This window comes from Mobula hypostoma, chromosome 3, assembly GCF_963921235.1.
Source record: "Mobula hypostoma chromosome 3, sMobHyp1.1, whole genome shotgun sequence".
Taxonomy (NCBI): domain Eukaryota; kingdom Metazoa; phylum Chordata; class Chondrichthyes; order Myliobatiformes; family Myliobatidae; genus Mobula; species Mobula hypostoma.
In genome coordinates, this window is record NC_086099.1 from 115,067,981 (window position 1) to 115,092,503 (window position 24,523).

The 24,523-nt window shown below is 49.9% G+C and overlaps 1 protein-coding gene across 1 annotated transcript in view; it reads right to left on the minus strand.

The window, feature by feature from the left end:
- Nucleotides 1–1,283: 1,283 nt before the first annotated feature.
- LOC134343723 (coxsackievirus and adenovirus receptor homolog) overlaps nucleotides 1,284–24,523 on the minus strand; it is a 31,956-nt gene continuing 8,716 nt past the window's right edge. Inside the window, exons 2-3 of the mRNA XM_063042474.1 lie at nucleotides 3,824–3,993; nucleotides 1,284–1,331 (exon numbers count right to left, since the gene is read on the minus strand). Coding sequence (XP_062898544.1) covers nucleotides 1,284–1,331; nucleotides 3,824–3,993 — 218 coding nt within the window. The remainder of the gene's footprint in view (nucleotides 1,332–3,823; nucleotides 3,994–24,523) is intronic.

Consider the following 24,523-nt stretch of genomic DNA (forward strand, 5'->3'; position numbering starts at 1 on the left):
TAGCTTCCCTTCTGCCATCAGATTTCTGAACGGCCCATAAACCCATGAACACCACGTCACTTATTTTGCTCTTTCCACTGTGCATGTTAGATTTACAGGAAATGTTTGTTATTGAATTTATTTTATAGATTTCACAGTTCAGTGTTCAACAGCATCATCCCCTTGAAACTAATCAACAAGCTCCAAGACACTGGCCCCAGTACCTCCATCCTGGAGTTCTTCTTTTGCAAACCCCAGTCAGTTCAGACTGGCAACAACATTCCCTCCACAAAATCAGGTGCACCACCAGTCACCAGTCACCAGTCACCAGTCCATGTGCTTCACTCCCTGCTCTACTTATTTTACACTCATGACTGTGGCTAGGCATGGCTCCAATGCCATATTCAGGTTTGCTGTTGTAGGCTGAATCAAAGGTGGTGATGAGCTTGCATACAGGGGGGAGACTGAAAACTTGGCTGAGTGATGTTGTAACAACACCTCTCATTCAATGTCAGCAAGACCAAAGAGCTGATTGTAGGCTTGAGGAGGAGGAAACCAGGGGTTCATGAGCCAGTCCTCATTGGAGGATCCCATGTGGAGAGGGTCAGCGACTTTAAATTCCCTGATGTCATCATCTCAGAGCACCTGTCCTGAACCCAAGTGCAATTACAAAGAGATCAGAGCAGTGCATCTACTTCCTTAGGAGTTTGCAAAGATTTAGAAGGACATCTAAAACTTCTACAGAAGTGTAGTGGGGAGTATGTTGACTGGCTGCATCACAGCCTGATATGGAAACACCAATGTCTTAGAACAGAAAATCCTACAAAAAGTAGTGGATACAGCCCAGTCCATCACGGGGAAAGCCCTCCCCACCACTGAGCACATCTACATGGAGTGCTGTCGCAGGAAAGCAGCATCCACCATCAGGGACCCCACCACCCAGCACTTGCTCTCTTCTCACTGCTGCCACCAGGAAGAAGCACAGGAGCCTCAGGACTTGCACCACCAGATTCAGGAACAGTTATTACCCTCAACCATCAGGCTCTTAAACAAATGGGGTAACTTCACTCAACTTCACTTGCCCCATCATTGAAATATTCCCACAACCAATGGACTCACTTTCAAGGACTCTTCATCTCATGTTCTCAATACTTACTGCTTTTTTTATTTATTATTTCTTTTTGTATTTGCACAGTTTGTTGTCTTCTGCACTGGGGTTGAAAGCCCTGCTTGGTGGTCTTTCAATGATTCTGTTACAATTATTGTTCTATAGATTTATTGAGAATGCCCGCAGGAAATAAATCTCAGGGTGCTATTTGATGATATATATGCACTTCGGACTTCGGACTTTGCTGCAGCAAAACAACAAATTTCACAATATATGCCAATATTCCGAAGCCTGAATCAGAGGAAGTTGTGTGGAATGATACCAGGATGGGGAAAGCTGATATCTGCTGGACTTCCGAAAAATGAGCAGGAACATGAGTGAAGGAGGTGACAGGGTGGGTGCAGAGAAAATATTTCTACCTTGTGAAAGAATCTAGAAATGCAGGTCAACTGTGTAAAGTCCTGGGAGGATGTGACAGGACAGTGTAGAGGCCGCTTCATTCTGTCTAACCCCTGAGAATGTGTGATGGGACAGTGTAGAGGGAGTTTCACTCTGTATCTAACCCTGGGAGTGTGTGATGGGACAGTGTAGAGGGAGTTTCACTCTGTATCTAATCCTGGGAGTGTGTGATGGGACAGTGTAGAGGGAGTTTCACTCTGTGTCTGACCCTGGGAGTGTGTGATGGGACAGTGTAGAGGGAGTTTCATTCTGTCTAACCCTGGTAGTGTGTGATGGGACAGTGTGGAGGGAGTTTCACTGTCTAACCCTGGTAGTGTGTGATGGGACAGTGTAGAGGGAGTTTCACTGTCTAACCCTGGGAGTGTGTGATGGGACAGTGTAGAGGGAGTTTCACTCTGTGTCTGACCCTGGGAGTGTATGATGGGACAGTGTAGAGGGAGTTTCACTCAGTGTCTAACCCTGGGAGTGTGTGAGGGGACAGTGTGGAGGGAGTTTCACTCTGTATCTAACCCTGGGAGTGTGTGATGTGACAGTGTAGAGGGGGTTTCACTCTGTGTCTGACCCTGGGAGTGTGTGATGGGACAGTGTGGAGAGAGTTTCACTCTGTGTCTGACCCTGGGAGTGTGTGATGGGACAGTGTAGAGGGAGTTTCACTCAGTGTCTAACCCTGGGAGTGTGTGAGGGGACAGTGTGGAGGGAGTTTCACTCTGTGTCTGACCCTGGGAGTGTGTGATGGGATAGTGTAGAGGGAGTTTCACTCAGTGTCTAACCCTGGGAGTGTGTGAGGGGACAGTGTGGAGGGAGTTTCACTCTGTATCTAACCCTGGGAGTGTGTGATGGGACAATGTAGAGGGAGTTTCACTCTGTGTCTGACCCTGGGAGTGTGTGAGGGGACAGTGTGGAGGGAGTTTCACTCTGTATCTAACCCTGGGAGTGTGTGATGGGACAGTGTAGAGGGAGTTTCACTCTGTGTCTGACCCTGGGAGTGTGTGATGGGACAGTGTAGAGGGAGTTTCACTCAGTGTCTAACCCTGGGAGTGTGTGAGGGGACAGTGTGGAGGGAGTTTCACTCTGTATCTAACCCTGGGAGTGTGTGATGGGACAGTGTAGAGGGAGTTTCACTCTGTGTCTGACCCTGGGAGTGTATGATGGGACAGTGTAGAGGGAGTTTCACTCAGTGTCTAACCCTGGGAGTGTGTGAGGGGACAGTGTGGAGGGAGTTTCACTCTGTATCTAACCCTGGGAGTGTGTGATGTGACAGTGTAGAGGGGGTTTCACTCTGTGTCTGACCCTGGGAGTGTGTGATGGGACAGTGTAGAGGGAGTTTCACTCAGTGTCTAACCCTGGGAGTGTGTGAGGGGACAGTGTGGAGGGAGTTTCACTCTGTATCTAACCCTGGGAGTGTGTGATGGGACAGTGTAGAGGGAGTTTTACTCAGTGTTTAACCCTGGGAGTGTGTGAGGGGACAGTGTGGAGGGAGTTTCACTCTGTGTCTGACCCTGGGAGTGTGTGATGGGACAGTGTAGAGGGAGTTTCACTCAGTGTCTAACCCTGGGAGTGTGTGAGGGGACAGTGTGGAGGGAGTTTCACTCTGTATCTAACCCTGGGAGTGTGTGATGGGACAATGTAGAGGGAGTTTCACTCTGTGTCTGACCCTGGGAGTGTGTGAGGGGACAGTGTGGAGGGAGTTTCACTCTGTATCTAACCCTGGGAGTGTGTGATGGGACAGTGTAGAGGGAGTTTCACTCTGTGTCTGACCCTGGGAGTGTGTGATGGGACAGTGTAGAGGGAGTTTCACTCAGTGTCTAACCCTGGGAGTGTGTGAGGGGACAGTGTGGAGGGAGTTTCACTCTGTATCTAACCCTGGGAGTGTGTGATGGGACAGTGTAGAGGGAGTTTCACTCTGTGTCTGACCCTGGGAGTGTATGATGGGACAGTGTAGAGGGAGTTTCACTCAGTGTCTAACCCTGGGAGTGTGTGAGGGGACAGTGTGGAGGGAGTTTCACTCTGTATCTAACCCTGGGAGTGTGTGATGTGACAGTGTAGAGGGGGTTTCACTCTGTGTCTGACCCTGGGAGTGTGTGATGGGACAGTGTAGAGGGAGTTTCACTCAGTGTCTAACCCTGGGAGTGTGTGAGGGGACCGTGTGGAGGGAGTTTCACTCTGTATCTAACCCTGGGAGTGTGTGATGTGACAGTGCTGAGGGAGCTTCACTCTGTGTCTGACCTGTCCCAGGGAGTGTTTTGGGTCAGTGTATGATGGGACTGTGTGACTTACGACAAGGTCTGGTTTGGTGGTGTCGGGGTTGATGATGCTCCATTCGATATCCAGTTCTCCTTCATCACTGGGTTCCAGCTTGAACACACATTGGATCTGAATATCGTCGCCTTCTGCCACGTGAACGGTCTGAGGACCGGCTGATGTAATCCTCACAGCCCCCGAGTGACCTGAAGCAGAGGACAGAAGTGGTGACAGATCAGTCTATCTACACACTGACTTACTGAACCCTCTCACTGACCTGCCCCAGGAGATTAAATCCGCCTCAACCTTCTGGGCCAGCTGCAGGCTCCAGGCAGCCTGACTCTATTTGTGCGGGGTTAAGGTTTTGATCCTGAAGAAGAGTCTTGGCCCAAAACGTCGACTCTTCACTCTTTTCCTAAATGCTGACTGGCCTGCTGAGCTCCTCCAGCATTTCGTGTGTGTTGCTGAGGATTTTAAGATTATTTTTGTCGAATGAACATCGAAACATTCAGTGATATTCTCTAGATGCACTAGTAACCCACACAGTTAGAGGATGTGCTGGGCACAGCTGGCAGGAGTCCCTGTGTTTCTGGTGCCAGCACAGCCTGTCCACAGCTTGCTAACCCATCCCATCATGCAGGAGGAAGCCGAGGCATCCACATGGCCACGGGGCGAGCATATCACCCCTTAACATCCGCAGTGGGAATTAAACCCAGATCCCTAATACTGTAAAAGGTTTTGCAAGTTGCTATCTACCTTGTCACTTTTACAAGCCTATCAGCTATTTGCTCCAGTTGCAGACACCCTAATGCCTGTTCCCTGGTTCCCTTCTCATGCTCCCGGGGATTTGAACTTTGTTTTGTTGCTGTGATAAAGTTCCCACCCACTTCCTACAGGTTGCTGTCATCCCGAGAGAACGACGGCAATGTGGTCAGACCGGTCTACCCGAAACCAGTACCTTCCACTGCACTCTCCAGGGTGGGGGATAAGATGGGTGGGGAGCCTACACTCCCTCCAGAGCATTGAAAACATGGCTCCACCCAGTGTCCGTACACAAACCCAGCACATCCAATCAGCCTGACTACCGTTCAATGCACATACCTTCATACAAAAATCTTTCACACCCATCCCTCACTCTGAAACCCCACACCCCTTTATCCCCTACATCCCACCTCATCTCTGTAACCCCTGTGTCCCCTACACCCCTTTCCATCTCTGTAACCCCCTCTGTCCCCTACACCCCTCCCCATCAATGCAACCCCCTCTAGCCCCTTCACACCTCCCCATCTCTGTAACCCCTGTGTCCCCTACACCCCTCTCTGTCTCTGTAACCCCCTCTAGCCCCTTCACCCTTCCCTGTCTCTGTAACCCCCGCTAGACCCTACACCCCTCCCTTGTCTCTGTAATCTCATCATCTCAACACCCCTCCCTGTCTCTGTAACCCCCTCTGTCCCCTACACCCTCCCTGCCTCTGTAACCCCCTCTGTCCCATGCACCTATCCCTGTCTGTGTAATTCCATCTGGTCCTTAGTTGTGTTTTTAATGTTTTGGTAATATTTGAGTAATCTTGTAAATATAATTTTTGATGAAGCAATATTTGTTGTTTATATAAATCTCCATGGGTTTTGTATAAAAGTACATGCATGGCGTACGTCATCATGCCACTACATCACATGGGCGTACCTCACGAGAAGTAAAAATGAAGGGTACACCTTTATCCTGGTCTCCCCATGTTTTTCTTTCAAATGTTTTCTGGAGTTACAAACGTTACACCCAAACCCCTCCCCGTCTCGGTAATGAACTTCCCAAGGTGGGTACAGCTTCAGCATCTCCCAAGATCAACGCCATTCAGGTCAGAATGGAGTGCAGCAGGACCAGCCGAGAACCTTCATCATAACATGGGTCTTGGTGTGAACCGTCCACTGCTCATTCTGCACCAGAGACACTGCCTGACCTGCTCAGTTTCTCCAGCAGTTTGCGTGTGTGGTACTCTGGACCCAGCATCCCAGATACTCGATGGGTTTCCCATCCACCTCTCCAAACCTCTACCCCACCTCCCCCACATCCACATACAGTCTTCTGGTGCACAGTGGCTGCAGTGAGAAGAGCTGTTTCTCTCTCTCTCCCCCCCACCATCTCCCCCAGTATTGTGTGAAGATTCTATCGCTCTCTCCCTCCCAACATCTCCCCCAGTATAGTGTGAAGATTCTCTCTCTCTCTCCCTTCCACCATCTACCCCCGTATTGTGTGAAGATTCTCTCTCTCTTTCTCTCTCTCCCTCCCACCATCTCCCCCAGTATTGTATGAAGATTCTCTCTCTCTCTCTCTCACTCCGACCATCTCCCCTAGTATCGTGTGAAGATTCTCGCTGTATCTCCCTCCCACCATCTCCCCCAGTATTGTGTGAAGATTCTCTCTAACTCCCTCCATCTCCCCCAGTATTGTGTGAAGATACTCTCCCTCTCTCTCTCTCCCTGCCACCATCGCCCCCAGTATTGAGTGAAGATTCTCTCTCTCTCCATCCCACCCACCATCACCCCCAGTATTGTGTGAAGATTCACTCTCCCTCTCCCTCCCACCATCTCCCCCAGTATTGTGTGAAGATTCTCTCTCTCTCCCTCCCACCATCTCCCCCAGTACAGTGTGAAGATTCTTTCTCTCTCTCCCTCCCATCATCTCCCCCAGTATTGTGTGAGGATTCTCTCTCTCTCTGTCTCCCTCCCACGATCTCCCCCAGTATTGAGTGAAGATTCTCTCTCTCTCTCTCTCCCTCCAGCCATCTCCCCCAGTATTGTGTGAAGATTCTTTCTCTCTCTCCCTCCAATCATCTCCCCCAGTATTGTGTGAAGATTCTCTCTCTCTCTCTCTCTCCCTCCCACCATCTCCCCCAGCATTGTGTGAAGATTCTCACTCTCTCCCTCCCACCATCACCCCCAGTATTGTGTGAAGATTCTCACTCTCTCCCTTCTATCTCTCTCCCTCCCAACATCTCCCCCAGTATTGTGTGAAGATTCTCTCTCTCTCTCTCCCACCATCTCCCCCAGTATTGTGTGATGATTCTCTCTCTCTCCCTACCACCATCACCCCTAGTATTGTGTGAAGATTCTGTCTCTCTCTCTCTCCCACCATCTCCCCCAGTATTGTGTGAAGATTCACTCTCTCTCTCTCCCTCCCACCATCTCCCCCAGTATTGTATGAAGATTTTCTCTCTCTCTCTCCCTCCCACCATCTCCCCCAGTATTGTGTGAAGATTCTCTCTCTCTCTCCCATCTAACCCCAGTATTGTGTGAAGATTTTCTCTCTCCCTCCCACCAACACCCCCAGTATAGTGTGAAGATTCTCTCTCTCTTTCTCTCTCTCCCTCCCACCATCTACCCCAGTATTGTGTGAAGATTCTCTTACTCTCTTTCTCTCTCCCTGACACCATCTCCTCCAGTATTATGTGAAGCTTCTCTCTCTCTCTCTCTTTCCCCCACCATCTCCCCCAGTATTGTGTGAAGATTATCTCTCTCTCTCCCACCAAATCCCCCAGTATTGTGTGAAGAATCTCTCTGTCTCCCTCCCACCATCTCCCCCAGTATTCTGTGAGGATTCTCTCTCTCCCTCCCTCCCACCAACTCCCCCAGTATTGTGTGAAGAATCTCTCTCGCTCTCCCTCCCACCATCACCCCCAGTATTGTGTGAAGATTCTCTCTCTCTCTTTCTCCCTCCCACCATCACCCCCAGTATTGTGTGAAGATTCTCTCTCTCACTCTCCCTCCCACCATCTCCCACAGTATTGTGTGAAGATTCTCTCTCTCTCTCCCTCCCACCATTTCCCCCAGTATTGTGTGAAGATTCTCTCTCTCCCTCCCTCCCACCATCTCCACCAGTATTGTGTGAAGATTCTCCTCTCTCTCCCACCAACTGCCCAAGTACTGTGTGAAGATTCTCTCCCTCTCCCTCCCACCATCAACCCGGTATTGTGTGAAGATTCTCTCTCCGTCCCAACATCTCCCCAAGTATTGTGTGAAGAATCTCTCTCTCTCCCTCCCACTATCACCCCCAGTAGTGTGTGAAGATTCTCTCTCTCTCTCCCACCATCTCCTCCAGTATTGTGTGAAGATTCACTCTCTCTCTCCTTTCTCTCTCTCTCCATAGCAACATCTCCCCAGCATTGTGTGAAGATTCTCTCTCTCTCTCTCTCTGTCTCTCCCTCACACCATATCCCACAGTATTATGTGAAGATTCTCTCTCTCTCTCTAACTCCGACCATCTCCCCTAGTATCGTGTGAAGATTCTCGCTGTATCTCCCTCCCACCATCTCCCCCAGTATTGTGTGAAGATTCTCTCTAACTCCCTCCATCTCCCCCAGTATTGTGTGAAGATACTCTCCCTCTCTCTCTCTCCCTGCCACCATCTCCCCCAGTATTGAGTGAAGATTCTCTCTTTCTCCATCCCACCCACCATCACCCCCAGTATTGTGTGAAGATTCACTCTCCCTCTCCCTCCCACCATCTCCCCCAGTATTGTGTGAAGATTCTCTCTCTCTCCCTCCCACCATCTCCCCCAGTATTGTGTGAAGATTCTCTCTCTCCCTCCCACCATCTCCCCCAGTACAGTGTGAAGATTCTTTCTCTCTCTCCCTCCCATCATCTCCCCCAGTATTGTGTGAGGATTCTCTCTCTCTCTCTCTCCCTCCCACGATCTCCCCCAGTATTGAGTGAAGATTCTCTCTCTCTCTCTCTCCCTCCAGCCATCTCCCCCAGTATTGTGTGAAGATTCTTTCTCTCTCTCCCTCCAATCATCTCCCCCAGTATTGTGTGAAGATTCTCTCTCTCTCTCTCTCCCTCCCACCATCTCCCCCAGCATTGTGTGAAGATTCTCACTCTCTCCCTCCCACCATCACCCCCAGTATTGTGTGAAGATTCTCACTCTCTCCCTCCCAACATCTCCCCCAGTATTGTGTGAAGATTCTCTCTCTCTCTCTCCCACCATCTTCCCCAGTATTGTGTGATGATTCTCTCTCTCTCCCTACCACCATCACCCCTAGTATTGTGTGAAGATTCTATCTCTCTCTCTCTCCCACCATCTCCGCCAGTATTGTGTGAAGATTCACTCTCTCTCTCCCTCCCACCATCTCCCCCAGTATTGTATGAGGATTTTCTCTCTCTCTCTCCCTCCCACCATCTCCCCCAGTATTGTGTGAAGATTCTCTCTCTCTCTCCCAACTAACCCCAGTATTGTGTGAAGATTCTCTCTCTCCCTCCCACCAACACCCCCAGTATAGTGTGAAGATTCTCTCTCTCTTTCTCTCTCTCCCTCCCACCATCTACTCCAGTATTGTGTGAAGATTCTCTTACTCTCTTTCTCTCTCCCTGACACCATCTCCTCCAGTATTATGTGAAGCTTCTCTCTCTCTCTCTCTTTCCCCCACCATCTCCCCCAGTATTGTGTGAAGAATCTCTCTCGCTCTACCTCCCACCATCACCCCCAGTATTGTGTGAAGATTCTCTCTCTCTCTTTCTCCCTCACACCATCACCTCCAGTATTGTGTGCAGATTCTCTCTCTGTTTCTCTCTCTCTCTTTCTCTGTCTCTCCCTCCCACCATCACCCCCAGTATTGTGTGAAGATTCTCTCTCTCTCCCTCCCACCATCTCACCCAGTATTGTGTGAAGATTCTCTCTCTCTCTCCCTCCCACCATCTACCGCAGTATTGTGTGAAGATTCTCTCTCTCTCCCTCCCTCCATCTCCCCCAGTATTGTGTGAAGATTCTCTCTCTCTCTCTCTCCCTCACACCATCTCCCCCAGTATTATGTGAAGATTCTCTCTCTCTCTCTCTCACTCCCACCATCTCCCCCAGTATTGTGTGAAGATACTCTCCCTCTCTCCTTTCTCTCCCTCTCCCACCCACCATGTCCCCTAGTATTGTGTCAAAATTCTCTCTCTCCCTCCCACCGTCTCCCCCATTATTGTGTGCAGATTCTCTCTCTCTCTTCCTCCCACCATCTCCCCCAGAATTCTGTGAAGATTCTCTCTCTCTCCCTCCATCTCCCCGAGTATTGTGTGAAGATACTCTCCCTCACTCCTTTCTCTCTCTCCCTCCCACCATCTCCTCCAGTATTGTGTGAAGATTCTCTCTCTCTCTTTCTCTCTCCCTGCCACCATCTCCCCCAGTATTGTGTGAAAATTCTCTCTCTCTCTCTCTCTCTCTTTCCCCCACCATCTCCCCCATTATTGTGTGAAGATTCTCTCTCTCTCCCACCAACTCCCCCAGTATTGTGTGAAGAATCTTTCTCTCTCCCTCCCACCATCTCCCCCAGTATTCTGTGAAGATTCTCTCTCTCTCCCTCCCACCCTCTCCCCAGTATTGTGTTAAGATTCTCTTTCTCTCTCCCTCCCACCATCTCCCCCAGTATTGTGTGAAGATTCTCTCTCTCTCTCTCTCTCTTTCTCTCTCTCCCTCCCACCATCTTCCCCAGTATTGTGTGAAGATTCTCTTTCTCTCCCTCCCACCATCTCCCCCAGTATTGTGTGAAGATTCTCTCTCTCTCCCTCCATCTCCCCCAGTATTGTGTGAAGATTCTCTCTCTCTCTCCCTCCCACCATCTCCCCCAGTATTGTGTGAAGATTCTCTCTCTCTCTCCCACCAACTCCCCCAGTATTGTGTGAAGATTCTCTCTCTCTCTCTCTCTCCCTCCCACCATCTCCCCCAGTACTGTGTTAAGAATCTCTCTCTCTCTCCCACCATCTCCCCCAGTATTGTGTGATGATTCTCTCTCTCTCTCCCACCAACTCCCCCAGTATTGTGTGAAGATTCTCTCTCTCTCTCCCTCCATCACCCCCAGTATTGTGTGAAGATTCTCTCTCTCTCTCTCCCTCCCACCATCTCCTCCAGTATTGTGTGAAGATTCTCTCTCTCACTCCAATCTCCCCCAGTACTGTGTTAAGAATCTCTCTCTCTCTCCCTCCCACCATCTCTTCCAGTATTGTGTGAAGATTCTCTCTCTCTCCCTCCCACCATCTTCCCCAGTATTGTGTGAAGATTCTCTCTCTCTCTCCCATCTAACCCCAGTATTGTGTGAAGATTCTCTCTCTCCCTCCCACCAACATCCCCAGTATAGTGTGAAGATTCTCTCTCTCTTTCTCTCTCTCCCTCCCACCATCTACTCCAGTATTGTGTGAAGATTCTCTTACTCTCTTTCTCTCTCCCTGACACCATCTCCTCTAGTATTATGTGAAGCTTCTCTCTCTCTCTCTCTTTCCCCCACCATCTCCCCCAGTATTGTGTGAAGAATCTCTCTCGCTCTACCTCACACCATCACCCCCAGTATTGTGTGAAGATTCTCTCTCTCTCTTTCTCCCTCCCACCATCACCTCCAGTATTGTGTGCAGATTCTCTCTCTGTTTCTCTCTCTCTCTTTCTCTCTGTCTCTCCCTCCCACCATCACCCCCAGTATTGTGTGAAGATTCTCTCTCTCTCCCTCCCACCATCTCACCCAGTATTGTGTGAAGATTCTCTCTCTCTCTCCCTCCCACCATCTACTGCAGTATTGTGTGAAGATTCTCTCTCTCTCCCTCCCTCCATCTCCCCCAGTATTGTGTGAAGATTCTCTCTCTCTCTCTCTCCCTCACACCATCTCCCCCAGTATTATGTGAAGATTCTCTCTCTCTCTCTCTCACTCCCACCATCTCCCCCAGTATTGTGTGAAGATACTCTCCCTCTCTCCTTTCTCTCCCTCTCCCACCCACCATGTCCCCTAGTATTGTGTCAAAATTCTCTCTCTCCCTCCCACCGTCTCCCCCATTATTGTGTGCAGATTCTCTCTCTCTCTTCCTCCCACCATCTCCCCCAGAATTCTGTGAAGATTCTCTCTCTCTCCCTCCATCTCCCCGAGTATTGTGTGAAGATACTCTCCCTCACTCCTTTCTCTCTCTCTCCCTCCCACCATCTCCTCCAGTATTGTGTGAAGATTCTCTCTCTCTCTCTCTCTCTCTTTCCCCCACCATCTCCCCCATTATTGTGTGAAGATTCTCTCTCTCTCCCACCAACTCCCCCAGTATTGTGTGAAGAATCTTTCTCTCTCCCTCCCACCATCTCCCCCAGTATTCTGTGAAGATTCTCTCTCTCTCTCCCTCCCACCCTCTCCCCAGTATTGTGTGAAGATTCTCTTTCTCTCTCCCTCCCACCATCTCCCCCAGTATTGTGTGAAGATTCTCTCTCTCTCTCTCTCTCTTTCTCTCTCTCCCTCCCACCATCTTCCCCAGTATTGTGTGAAGATTCTCTCTCTCTCCCTCCCACCATCTCCCCCAGTATTGTTTGAAGATTCTCTCTCTCTCCCTCCATCTCCCCCAGTATTGTGTGAAGATTCTCTCTCTCTCTCCCACCAACTCCCCCAGTATTGTGTGAAGATTCTCTCTCTCTCTCTCTCTCCCTCCCACCATCACCCCCAGTATTGTGTGAAGATTCTCTCTCTCACTCCCATCTCCCCCAGTACTGTGTTAAGAATCTCTCTCTCTCCCTCCCACCATCTCCCCCAGTATTGTGTGATGATTCTCTCTCTCTCTCCCACCAACTCCCCCAGTATTGTGTGAAGATTCTCTCTCTCTCTCCCTCCATCACCCCCAGTATTGTGTGAAGATTCTCTCTCTCTCTCTCCCTCCCACCATCTCCTCCAGTATTGTGTGAAGATTCTCTCTCTCACTCCAATCTCCCCTAGTACTGTGTTAAGAATCTCTCTCTCTCTCCCTCCCACCATCTCCCCCAGTATTGTGTTAAGATTCTCTCTCTCTCCCTCCCACCATCTCCCTCAGTATTGTGTGAAGATTCTGTCTCTCTCCCTCCATCTCCCCCAGTAGTGTGTGAAGATACTCTCCCTCTCTCCTTTCTCTCCCTTTCGCACCCACCATCTCCCCCAGTATTGTGTCAAGATTCTCTCTCTCTCTCCCTCCCACCATCACCCCCATTATTGTGTGAAGATTCTCTCTCTCTCCCTCCCACCATCTCACCCAGTATTGTGTGAAGATTCTCTCTCTCTCCCTCCATCTCCCCCAGTATTGTGTGAAGATTCTCTCTCTCTCCCTCCCACGATCTCCCCCAGTATTGTGTGAAGATTCTCTCTCTCTCTCTCCCACCAACTCCCCCAGTATTGTGTGAAGATTCTCTCTCTCTCTCTCTCTCCCTCCCACCATCACCCCCAGTATTGTGTGAAGATTATCTCTCTCACTCCCATCTCCCCCAGTACTGTGTTAAGAATCTCTCTCTCTCTCCCTCCCACCATCTCCCCCAGTATTGTGTGAAGATTCTCTCTCTCTCTCTCCCACCAACTCCCCCAGTATTGTGTGAAGATACTCTCTCTCTCTCTCTCCCTCCATCACCCCCAGTATTGTGTGAAGATTCTCTCTCTCTCTCTCTCTTTCCTGCCACCATCTCCTCCAGTATTGTGTGAAGATTCTCTCTCACTCCAATCTCCCCCAGTACTGTGTTAAGAATCTCTCTCTCTCTCCCTCCCACCATCTCTTCCAGTATTGTGTGAAGATTCTCCCTCTCTCCCTCCCACCATCTCCCCCAGTATTGTGTGAAGATTCTGTCTCTCTCTCCCTCACACCATCTCCCCCAGTGTTATGTGAAGATTCTCTCTCTCTCTCTGACTCGCACCATCTCCCCCAGTATTGTGTGAAGATACTATCCCTCTCTCCTTTCTCTCCCTCTCCCACCCACCATGTCCCCTAGTATTGTGTCAAGATTCTCTCTCTCCCTCCCACCATCTCCCCCATTATTGTGTAAAGATTCTCTCTCTCTCTCCCTCCCACCATCTCCCTCAGTATTCTGTGAAGATTCCCTCTCTCTCCCTCAATCTCCCCCAGTATTGTGTGAAGATACTCTCCCTCTCTCCTTTCTCTCTCTCTCCCTCCCACCATCTCCTCCAGTATTGTGTGAAGATTCTCTCTCTCTCTTTCTCTCTCCCTGCCACCATCTCCCCCAGTACTGTGTGAAAATTCTCTCTCTCTCTCTCTCTCTCTCTTTCCCCCACCATCTCCCCCAGTATTGTCTGAAGATTCTCTATCTCTTTCCCACCAACTCCCCCAGTATTGTGTGAAGAATCTCTCTCTCCCCCTCCCACCATCTCCCCCAGTATTTTGTGAAGATTCTCTCTCTCTCTCTCTCCCACCATCTCCACCAGTATTGTGTGAAGATTCTCTCCCTCTCTATCTCTTTCTCTCTCTCCCTCCCACCATCTCCCCCAGTATTGTGTGAAGATTCTCTCTCTCTCTCTCCCACCATCTCCCCCAGTATTGTGTGAGGATTCTCTCTCTCTCTCCCTCCGACCATCTCCCCCAGTATTGTTTGAAGATTCTCTCTCTCTCTTTTTCTCTCTCCCACCATCTCCCCCAGTATTGTGTGAAGATTCTCTCTCTCTCTCTCCCATCATCTCCCCCAGTATTGTGTGAAGATTCTCTCTCTCTCTCTCCCACCATCTCCCCCAGTATTGTGTGAATATTCTCTCTGTCCCTCCGACCATCTCCCCAGTATTGTGTGAAGATTCTCTCTCTCTCTCTCTCCCACCATCTCCCCCAGTATTGTGTGAAGATTCTCTCTCTCTCTCCCTCTGACCATCTCCCCCAGTATTGTATGAAGATACTCTCTCTCTCCCTCCCACGATCTCCCCCAGTATTGTGTGAAGATTCTCTCTCTCTCTCTCCCACCAACTCCCCCAGTATTGTGTGAAGATTCTCTCTCTCTCTCTCCCTCCCACCATCACCCCCAGTATTGTGTGAAGATTATCTCTCTCACTCCAATCTCCCCCAGTACTGTGTTAAGAATCTCTCTCTCTCTCCCTCCCACCATCTCTTCCAGTATTGTGTGAAGATTCTCTCTCTCTCCCTCCCACCATCTCCCCCAGTATTGTGTGAAGATTCTCTCTCACTCTCCCTCACACCATCTCCCCCAGTGTTATGTGAAGATTCTCTCTCTCTCTCTCACTCGCACCATCTCCCCCAGTATTGTGTGAAGATACTATCCCTCTCTTCTTTCTCTCCCTCTCCCACCCACCATGTCCCCTAGTATTGTGTCAAGATTCTCTCTCTCCCTCCCACCATCTCCCCCATTATTGTGTGAAGATTCTCTCTCTCTCTCCCTCCCACCATCTCCCCCAGTATTCTGTGAAGATTCTCTCTCTCTCCCTCAATCTCCCCCAGTATTGTGTGAAGATACTCTCCCTTTCTCCTTTCTCTCTCTCTCCCTCCCACCATCTCCTCCAGTATTGTGTGAAGATTCTCTCTCTCTCTTTCTCTCTCCCTGCCACCATCTCCCCCAGTACTGTGTGAAAATTCTCTCTCTCTCTCTCTCTCTCTTTCCCCCACCATCTCCCCCAGTATTGTGTGAAGATTCTCTCTCTCTTTCCCACCAACTCCCCCAGTATTGTGTGAAGAATCTCTCTCTCTCCCTCCCACCATCTCCCCCAGTATTCTGTGAAGATTCTCTCTCTCTCTCTCTCCCACCATCTCCACCAGTATTGTGTGAAGATTCTCTCTCTCTCTATCTCTTTCTCTCTCTCCCTCCCACCATCTCCCCCAGTATTGTGTGAAGATTCTCTCTCTCTCTCTCCCATCTCCCCCAGTATTGTGTGAGGATTCTCTCTCTATCTCCCTCCGACCATCTCCCCCAGTATTGTTTGAAGATTCTCTCACTCTCTTTCTCTCTCCCTCCCACCATCTCCCCCAGTATTCTGTGAAGATTCTCTCTGTTTCTCCCTCCCACCATCTCCCCGAGTATTGTGTAAACATTCTCTTTCTCTGTCCCTCCCACCTTCTGCCCCTGTATTGTGTGAAGATTCTCGTTCTCTCACCCTCCAACCATCTACTCCAGTTTTGTGTGAAGATTCTCTCTCTCTCTCTCACTCGCACCATCTCCCCCAGTATTGTGTGAAGATACTATCCCTCTCTCCTTTCTCTCCCTCTCCCACCCACCATGTCCCCTAGTATTGTGTCAAGATTCTCTCTCTCCCTCCCACCATCTCCCCCATTATTGTGTGAAGATTCTCTCTCTCTCTCCCTCCCACCATCTCCCCCAGTATTCTGTGAAGATTCTCTCTCTCTCCCTCAATCTCCCCCAGTATTGTGTGAAGATACTCTCCCTCTCTCCTTTCTCTCTCTCTCCCTCCCACCATCTCCTCCAGTATTCTGTGAAGATTCTCTCTCTCTCTTTCTCTCTCCCTGCCACCATCTCCCCCAGTATTGTGTGAAAATTCTCTCTCTCTCTCTCTCTCTTTCCCCCACCATCTCCCCCAGTATTGTGTCAAGATTCTCTCTCTCTTTCCCACCAACTCCCCCAGTATTGTGTGAAGAATCTCTCTCTCTCCCTCCCACCATCTCCACCAGTATTCTGTGAAGATTCTCTCTCTCTCTCTCTCCCACCATCTCCACCAGTATTGTGTGAAGATTCTCTCTCTCTCTATCTCTTTCTCTCTCTCCCTCCCACCATCTCCCCCAGTATTGTGTGAAGATTCTCTCTCTCTCTCTCCCATCATCTCCCCCAGTATTGTGTGAAGATTCTCTATCTCTCTCTCCCACCATCTCCCCCAGTATTGTGTGAATATTCTCTCTCTCCCTCCGACCATCTCCCCCAGTATTGTGTGAAGATTCTCTCTCTCTCTCCCACCATCTTCCCCAGTATTGTGTGAAGATTCTCTCTCTCTCTCCCTCTGACCATCTCCCCCAGTATTGTGTGAAGATTCTCTCTGTCTCCCTCCCACCATCTCCCCCAGTATTGTGTGAAGATTCTTTCTCTCTCTCCCTCCCATCATCTCCCGCAGTATTGTGTGAAGATTCTCTATCTCTCTCTCTTCTCCCACCATCTCCCCAGTATTGTGTGAAGATTCTCTCTCTCTCTCCCTCTCACCATCTTCCCCAGTATTGTGTGAAGATTCTGCCTCTCTCTCCGTTCTCTCTCTCTCCCTCCCAACATCTACCCCAGTATTGTGTGAAGATTCTCTCTCTCTCTCCCACCATCTCCCCCAGTATTGTGTGAAGATTCTCTCTCTCTCCCTACCACCATCACCCCCAGTATTGTGTCAAGATTCTGTCTCTCTCTCCCTCCCCTGATCTCCCCCAGTAATGTGTGAAGATTCTCTCTTTCTCTCCCACCAACTCCCCCAGTATTGTGTGAAGATTCACTCTCTCTCTCCCTCCCACCATCTCCCCCAGTATTGTGTGAAGATTCTCTCTCTCTCCCTCCCATCTCCCAAAGTATTGTGTGAAGATTCTCTCTCTCCCTCCCACCAACACCCCCAGTATAGTGTGAAGATTCACTCTCTCTTTCTCTCTCTCACTCCCACCATCTCCTCCAGTATTGTGTGAAGATTCTCTCTCTTTCTCCCTCCCACCATCTCCCCGAGTATTGTGTGAACATTCTCTTTCTCTGTCCCTCCCAACTTCTGCCCCTGTATTGTGTGAAGATTCTCTTTCTCTCACCCTCCAACCATCTACTCCAGTTTTGTGTGAAGATTCTCTCTCTCTCTCTCTCACTCGCACCATCTCCCCCAGTATTGTGTGAAGATACTATCCCTCTCTCCTTTCTCTCCCTCTCCCACCCACCATGTCCCCTAGTATTGTGTCAAGATTCTGTCTCTCCCTCCCACCATCTCCCCCATTATTGTGTGAAGATTGTCTCCCTCTCTCCCTCCCACCATCTCCCCCAGTATTCTGTGAAGATTCTCTCTCTCTTCTCAATCTCCCCCAGTATTGTGTGAAGATACTCTCCCTCTCTCCTTTCTCTCTCTCTCCCTCCCACCATCTCCTCCAGTATTGTGTGAAGATTCTCTCTCTCTCTTTCTCTCTCCCTGCCACCATCTCCCCCAGTATTGTGTGAAAATTCTCTTTCTCTCTTTCCCCCACCATCTCCCCCAGTATTGTGTGAAAATTCTCTCTCTCTTTCCCACCAACTCCCCCAGTATTGTGTGAAGAATCTCTCTCTCTCCCTCCCACCATCTCCCCCAGTATTCTGTGAAGATTCTCTCTCTCTCTCTCCCACCATCTCCACCAGTATTGTGTGAAGATTCTCTCTCTCTCTATCTCTTTCTCTCTCTCCCTCCCACCATCTCCCCCAGTATTGTGTGAAGATTCTCTCTCTCTCTCTCCCATCATCTCCCCCAGTATTGTGTGAAGATTCTCTCTCTCTCTCCCACCATCTCCCCCAGTATTGTGTGAATATTCTCTCTCTCCCTCCGACCATCTCCCCCAGTATTGTGTGAAGATTCTCTCTCTCTCTCTCCCACCATCTCCCCCAGTATTGTGTGAAGATTCTCTCTCTCTCTCCCTCTGACCATCTCCCCCAGTATTGTGTGAAGATTCTCTCTGTCTCCCTCCCACCATCTCCCCCAGTATTGTGTGAAGATTCTTTCTCTCTCTCCCTCCCATCATCTCCCGCAGTATTGTGTGAAGATTCTCTATCTCTCTCCCTCCCAACATCTTCCCCAGTATTGTGTGAAGATTCTGCCTCTCTCTCCCTTCTCTCTCTCTCCCTCCCAACATCTACCCCAGTATTGTGTGAAGATTCTCTCTCTCTCTCTCCCACCATCTCCCCCAGTATTGTGTGAAGATTCTCTCTCTCTCCCTACCACCATCACCCCCAGTATTGTGTCAAGATTCTGTCTCTCTCTCCCTCCCCTGATCTCCCCCAGTATTGTGTGAAGATTCTCTCTTTCTCTCCCACCATCTCCCCAGGTATTGTGTGAAGATTCACTCTCTCTCTCCCTCCCACCATCTCCCCCAGTATTGTGTGAAGATTCTCTCTCTCTCCCTCCCACCATCTCCTCCAGTATTGTGTGAAGATTCTCTCTCTCTCTCTCCCTCCCACCATCTCCTCCAGTATCGTGCGAAGATTCTCTCTCTCTCTCCCTCCATCTCCCCAGTATTGTGTTAAGATTCTCTCACTCTCTTTCTCTCTCCCACCCACCATCTCCCCCAGTATTGTGTGAAGATTCTCTCTCTCTCTCTCCCTCCCACCATCTCCACCATTATTGTGTGAAGATTCTCTCAGACTCTACCTCCCACCATCTCCCCCAGTATTGTGTAGATGATTCATTCTCTCTCCCACCAACTCCCCCAGTATTGTGTGAAGAATCTCTCTCTTGCCCTCCATCTCCCCCACTATTGTGTGAAGATACTCTCCCTCTGTCCTTTCTCTCTCTTTCCCCCACCATCTCCCCCAGTATTGTGTAGATGATTCACTCTCTCTCCCACCAACTCCCCCAGTATTGTGTGAAGAATCTCTCTCTCTCTCTCTCTCCCTCCCACCATCACCCCCAGTATTGTGTGAAGATTCTCTCTCTCTTTCTCTCTGTCTCTCCCTCCCACCATCACCCCCAGTATTGTGAAGATTCTCTCTCTCTCCCTCCCACCATCTCCCCCAGTATTGTGTGAAGATTCTCTCTCTCTCTCCCTCCCACCATCTACCGCAGTATTGTGTGAAGATTCTCTCTCTCTCCCTTCCACCATCACCACCAGTATTGTGTGAAGATTCTCTCTGTCTCTCTCTCCCTCCCTCCATCCCCTCCAGCATTGTGTGAAGATTCTCTCTCTCTCTCCCTCCCACCATCTCCTCCAGTATTGTGTGAAGATTCTCTCTCTCACTCCCATCTCCCCCAGTAGTGTTAAGAATCTCTCTATCTCTCCCTCCCACCATCTCCTCCAGTATTGTGTGAAGATTCTCTCTCTCACTCCCATCTCCCCCAGTACTGTGTTAAGAATCTCTCTATCTCTCCCTCCCACCATCTCCTCCAGTATTGTGTGAAGATTCTCTCTCTCACTCCCACCATCTTCCCCAGTATTGTGCGAAGATTCTCTCTCTCTCTCCCTCACACCATCTCCCCCAGTATTATGTGAATATTCTCTCTCTCTCTCTCTGACTCCCACCATCTCCCGCAGTATTGTGTGAAGATACTCTCCCTCTCTCCTTTCTCTCCCTCTCCCACCCACCATGTCCCCTATTATTGTGTCAAGATTCTCTCTCTCCCTCCCAACATCTCCCCCATCGTGTGCAGATTCTCTCTCTCTCTTCCTCCCACCATCTCCCCCAGTATTCTGTGAAGATTCTCTCTCTCTCCCTCCATCTCCCCCAATATTGTGTGAAGATACTCTCCCTCACTCCTTTCTCTCTCTCTCCCTCTCACCATCTCCTCCAGTATTGTGTGAAGATTCTCTCGCTCTCTCTCTCCCACCATCTCCCCCAGTATTGTGTGAAAATTCTCTCTCTCTCTCTCTCTCTCTTTCCCCCACCATCTCCCCCAGTATTGTGTGAAGATTCACTCTCTCTCCCTCCCTCCCACCATCTGCCCCAGTATTGTGTGAAGATTTTCTCTCTCTCTCTCTCTCCCACCATCTCCCCCAGTACTGTGTGAAGATTCTCTCTGTCTCCCTACCACCATCTCCCCCAGTATTGTGTGAAGATTCTCTTTCTCTCTCCCTCCCACCATCTCCACCAGTATTGTGTGAAGATTCTTTCTCTCTCTCTCTCCCTCCCAACATCTCCCCCATCGTGTGCAGATTCTCTCTCTCTCTTCCTCCCACCATCTCCCCCAGTATTCTGTGAAGATTCTCTCTCTCTCCCTCCATCTCCCCCAATATTGTGTGAAGATACTCTCCCTCACTCCTTTCTCTCTCTCTCCCTCTCACCATCTCCTCCAGTATTGTGTGAAGATTCTCTCGCTCTCTCTCTCCCACCATCTCCCCCAGTATTGTGTGAAAATTCTCTCTCTCTCTCTCTCTTTCCCCCAACCATCTCCCCCAGTATTGTGTGAAGATTCACTCTCTCTCCCTCCCTCCCACCATCTGCCCCAGTATTGTGTGAAGATTTTCTCTCTCTCTCTCTCTCCCACCATCTCCCCCAGTACTGTGTGAAGATTCTCTCTCTCTCCCTACCACCATCTCCCCCAGTATTGTGTGAAGATTCTCTTTCTCTCTCCCTCCCACCATCTCCACCAGTATTGTGTGAAGATTCTTTCTCTCTCTCTCCCTCCCACCATCTCCCCCAGTATTGTGTGAAGATTCTCGCTCTCTCCCTCCCAACATCTCCCCCAGTAGTGTTTGAAGATTCTCTCTCTCTCTCTCCCACCATCTCCCCCAGTATTGTGTGAAAATTCTCTCTCTCTCTCTCTTTCCCCCACCATCTCCCCCAGTATTGTGTGAAGATTCTTTCTCTCTCTCTCTCTCTTTCTCTCTCTCCCTCCCACCATCTCCCCCAGTATTCTGTGAAGATTCTCTCTCCCTCCCACCATCACCCCCAGTATTGTGTGAGCATTCTGCCTCTCTCTCCCTTCTCTCTCTCTCCCTCCCAACATCTCCCCCAGTATTGTGTGAAGATTCTCTCTCTCTCTCCCACCATCTCCCCCAGTATTGTGTGAAGATTCTCTCTCTCTCCCTACCACCATCATACCCAGTATTGTTGAAGATTCTGTCTCTCTCTCCCGCCCACCATCTCCGCCAGTATTGTCTGAAGATTCTCTCTCTCTTTCTCTCTCTCCCTCCCACCATCTCCTCCAGTATTGTGTGAAGATTCTCTCTCTCTCTCTCGCTCCCACCATCTCCTCCAGTATCGTGCGAAGATTCTCTCTCTCTCTCCCTCCATCTCCCCCAGTATTGTGTGCTGATACTCTCCCTCTCTCCTTTCTCTCTCTCTCCCTCCCACCATCTCCCCCAGTATTCTGTGAAGATTCTCTCTCTTTCTCCCTCCCACCATCTCCCCGAGTACTGTGTGAACATTCTCTTTCTCTCTCCCTCCCACCATCTGCCCCTGTATTGTGTGAAGATTCTCTTTCTCACACTCTCCCACCATCTACTCCAGTATTGTGTGAAGATTCTCTCACTCTCTCCCTCCCACCATCACCCCCAGTATTGTGTGAAGATTCTCTCTCTCTCTCTCCCTCCCACCATCACCCCCAGTATTGTGTGAAGATTCTCTCTCTCTCTCCCACCATCTCCCCCAGTATTGTGTGAAGATTCTCTCTCTCTCCCTACCACCATCATACCCAGTATTGTTGAAGATTCTGTCTCTCTCTCCCGCCCACCATCTCCGCCAGTATTGTCTGAAGATTCTCTCTCTCTTTCTCTCTCTCCCTCCCACCATCTCCTCCAGTATTGTGTGAAGATTCTCTCTCTCTCTCGCTCCCACCATCTCCTCCAGTATCGTGCGAAGATTCTCTCTCTCTCTCCCTCCATCTCCCCCAGTATTGTGTGACGATACTCTCCCTCTCTCCTTTCTCTCTCTCTCCCTCCCACCATCTCCCCCAGTATTCTGTGAAGATTCTCTCTCTTTCTCCCTCCCACCATCTCCCCGAGTATTGTGTGAACATTCTCTTTCTCTCTCCCTCCCACCATCTGCCCCTGTATTGTGTGAAGATTCTCTTTCTCACACTCTCCCACCATCTACTCCAGTATTGTGTGAAGATTCTCTCACTCTCTCCCTCCCACCATCACCCCCAGTATTGTGTGAAGATTCTCTCTCTCTCTCTCCCTCCCACCATCTCCCCCAGTATTTTGTGAAGATTCTTTCTCTCTCTCTACCACCATCACCCCCAGTATTGTGTGAAGATTCTCTCTCTCTCCCACCATCTCCCCCAGTATTGTGTGAAGATTCTCTTTCTCTCTCCCTCCCACCATCTTCCCCAGTATTGTGTGAAGATTCTGCCGCTCTCTCCCTTCTCTCTCTCTCCCTCCCAACATCTCCCCCAGTATTGTGTGAAGATTCTCTCTCTCTCTCTCCCACCATCTCCCCCAGTATTGTGTGAAGATTCTCTCTCTCTCCCTACCACCATCACCCTCAGTATTGTTTGAAGATTCTGTCTCTCTCTCCCTCCCACCATCTCCGACAGTATTGTCTGAAGATTCTCTCTCTCTTTCTCTCTCTCCCTCCCACCATCTGCTCCAGTATTCTGTGAAGATTCTCTCTCTCTCTCTCGCTCCCACCATCTCCTCCAGTATCGTGCGAAGATTCTCTCTCTCTCTCCCTCCATCTCCCCCAGTATTGTGTGCTGATACTCTCCCTCTCTCCTTTCTCTTTCTCTCCCTCACACCATCTCCCCCAGTATTGTGTGAAGATTCTCTTTCTCACACCCTCCCACCATCTACTCCAGTATTGTGTGAAGATTCTCTCACTCTCTCCCTCCCACCATCACCCGCAGTATTGTGTGAAGATTCTCTCTCTCTCTCTCCCTCCCACCATCTCCTCCAGTATTGTGTGAAGATTCTCTCTCTCCCTCCCAACATCTCCCCCAGTATTGTGTGAAGATTCTCTCTCTCTCCCTCCCACCATCTCCCCCAGTATTCTGTGAAGATTCTCTCTCTCTCTCCCTCCCACCATCTCCCCCAGTATTGTGTGACGATACTCTCCCTCTCTCCTTTCTCTCTCTCTCCCTCCCACCATCTCCCCCAGTATTGTGTGAAGATTCTCTCACTCTCTTTCTCTCTCCCTCCCACCATCTCCCCCAGTATTCTGTGAAGATTCTGTCTCTTTCTCCCTCCCACCATTTCCCCGAGTATTGTGTGAACATTCTCTTTCTCTCTCCCTCCCACCATCTGCCCCTGTATTGTGTGAAGATTCTCTTTCTCACACCCTCCCATTATCTACTCCAGTATTGTGTGAAGATTCTCTCACTCTCTCCCTCCCACCATCACCCCCAGTAGTGTGTGAAGATTCTCTCTCTCCCTCTCCCTCCCACCATCTCCCCCAGTAGTGTGTGAAGATCCTCTCCCTCTCTCCTTTCTCTCCCTCTCCCACCCACCATGTCCCCCAGTGTTGTGTCAAGATTCTCTCTCTCTCTTCCTCCCACCATCTCCCCCAGTATTGTGTGAAGATTCTCTCTCTCGCCCTCCATCTCCCCCAGTATTGTGTGAAGATACTCTCCCTCTGTCCTTTCTCTCTCTTTCCCCCACCATCTCCCCCAGTATTGTGTAGATGATTCACTCTCTCTCCCACCATCTCCCCCAGTATTGTTTGAAGATTCTCTTTATCTCTTTCTCCCACCATCTCCCCCAGTATTGTGTGAAGATTCTTTCTCTCTCTCTCTCTTTCTCTCTCTCCCTCCCACCATCTCCCCCAGTATTGTGTGAACATTCTCTCTCTCTCTCTCCCTCCCACCATCTCCGCCAGTATTGTCTGATGATTCTCTCTCTCTTTCTCTCTCTCGCTCCCACCATCTCCTCCAGTATCGTGCGAAGATTCTCTCTCTCTCTCTCCCTCCATCTCCCCCAGTATTGTGTGACGATACTCTCCCTCTCTCCTTTCTCTCTCTCTCCCTCCCAACGTCTCCCCCAGTATTGTGTGAAGATTCTCTCACTCTCTTTCTCTCTCCCTCCCACCATCTCCCCCAGTATTCTGTGAAGATTCTGTCTCTTTCTCCCTCCCACCATCTCCCCGAGTATTGTGTGAACATTCTCTTTCTCTCTCCCTCCCACCATCTGCCCCTGTATTGTGTGAAGATTCTCTTTCTCACACTCTCCCACCATCTACTCCAGTATTGTGTGAAGATTCTCTCACTCTCTCCCTCCCACCATCACCCCCAGTATTGTGTGAAGATTCTCTCTCTCTACCACCATCACCCCCAGTATTGTGTGAAGATTCTCTCTCTCCCCACCATCTCCCCCAGTATTGTGTGAAGATTCTCTTTCTCTCTCCCTCCCACCATCTTCCCCAGTATTGTGTGAAGATTCTGCCTCTCTCTCCCTTCTCTCTCTCTCCCTCCCAACATCTCCCCCAGTA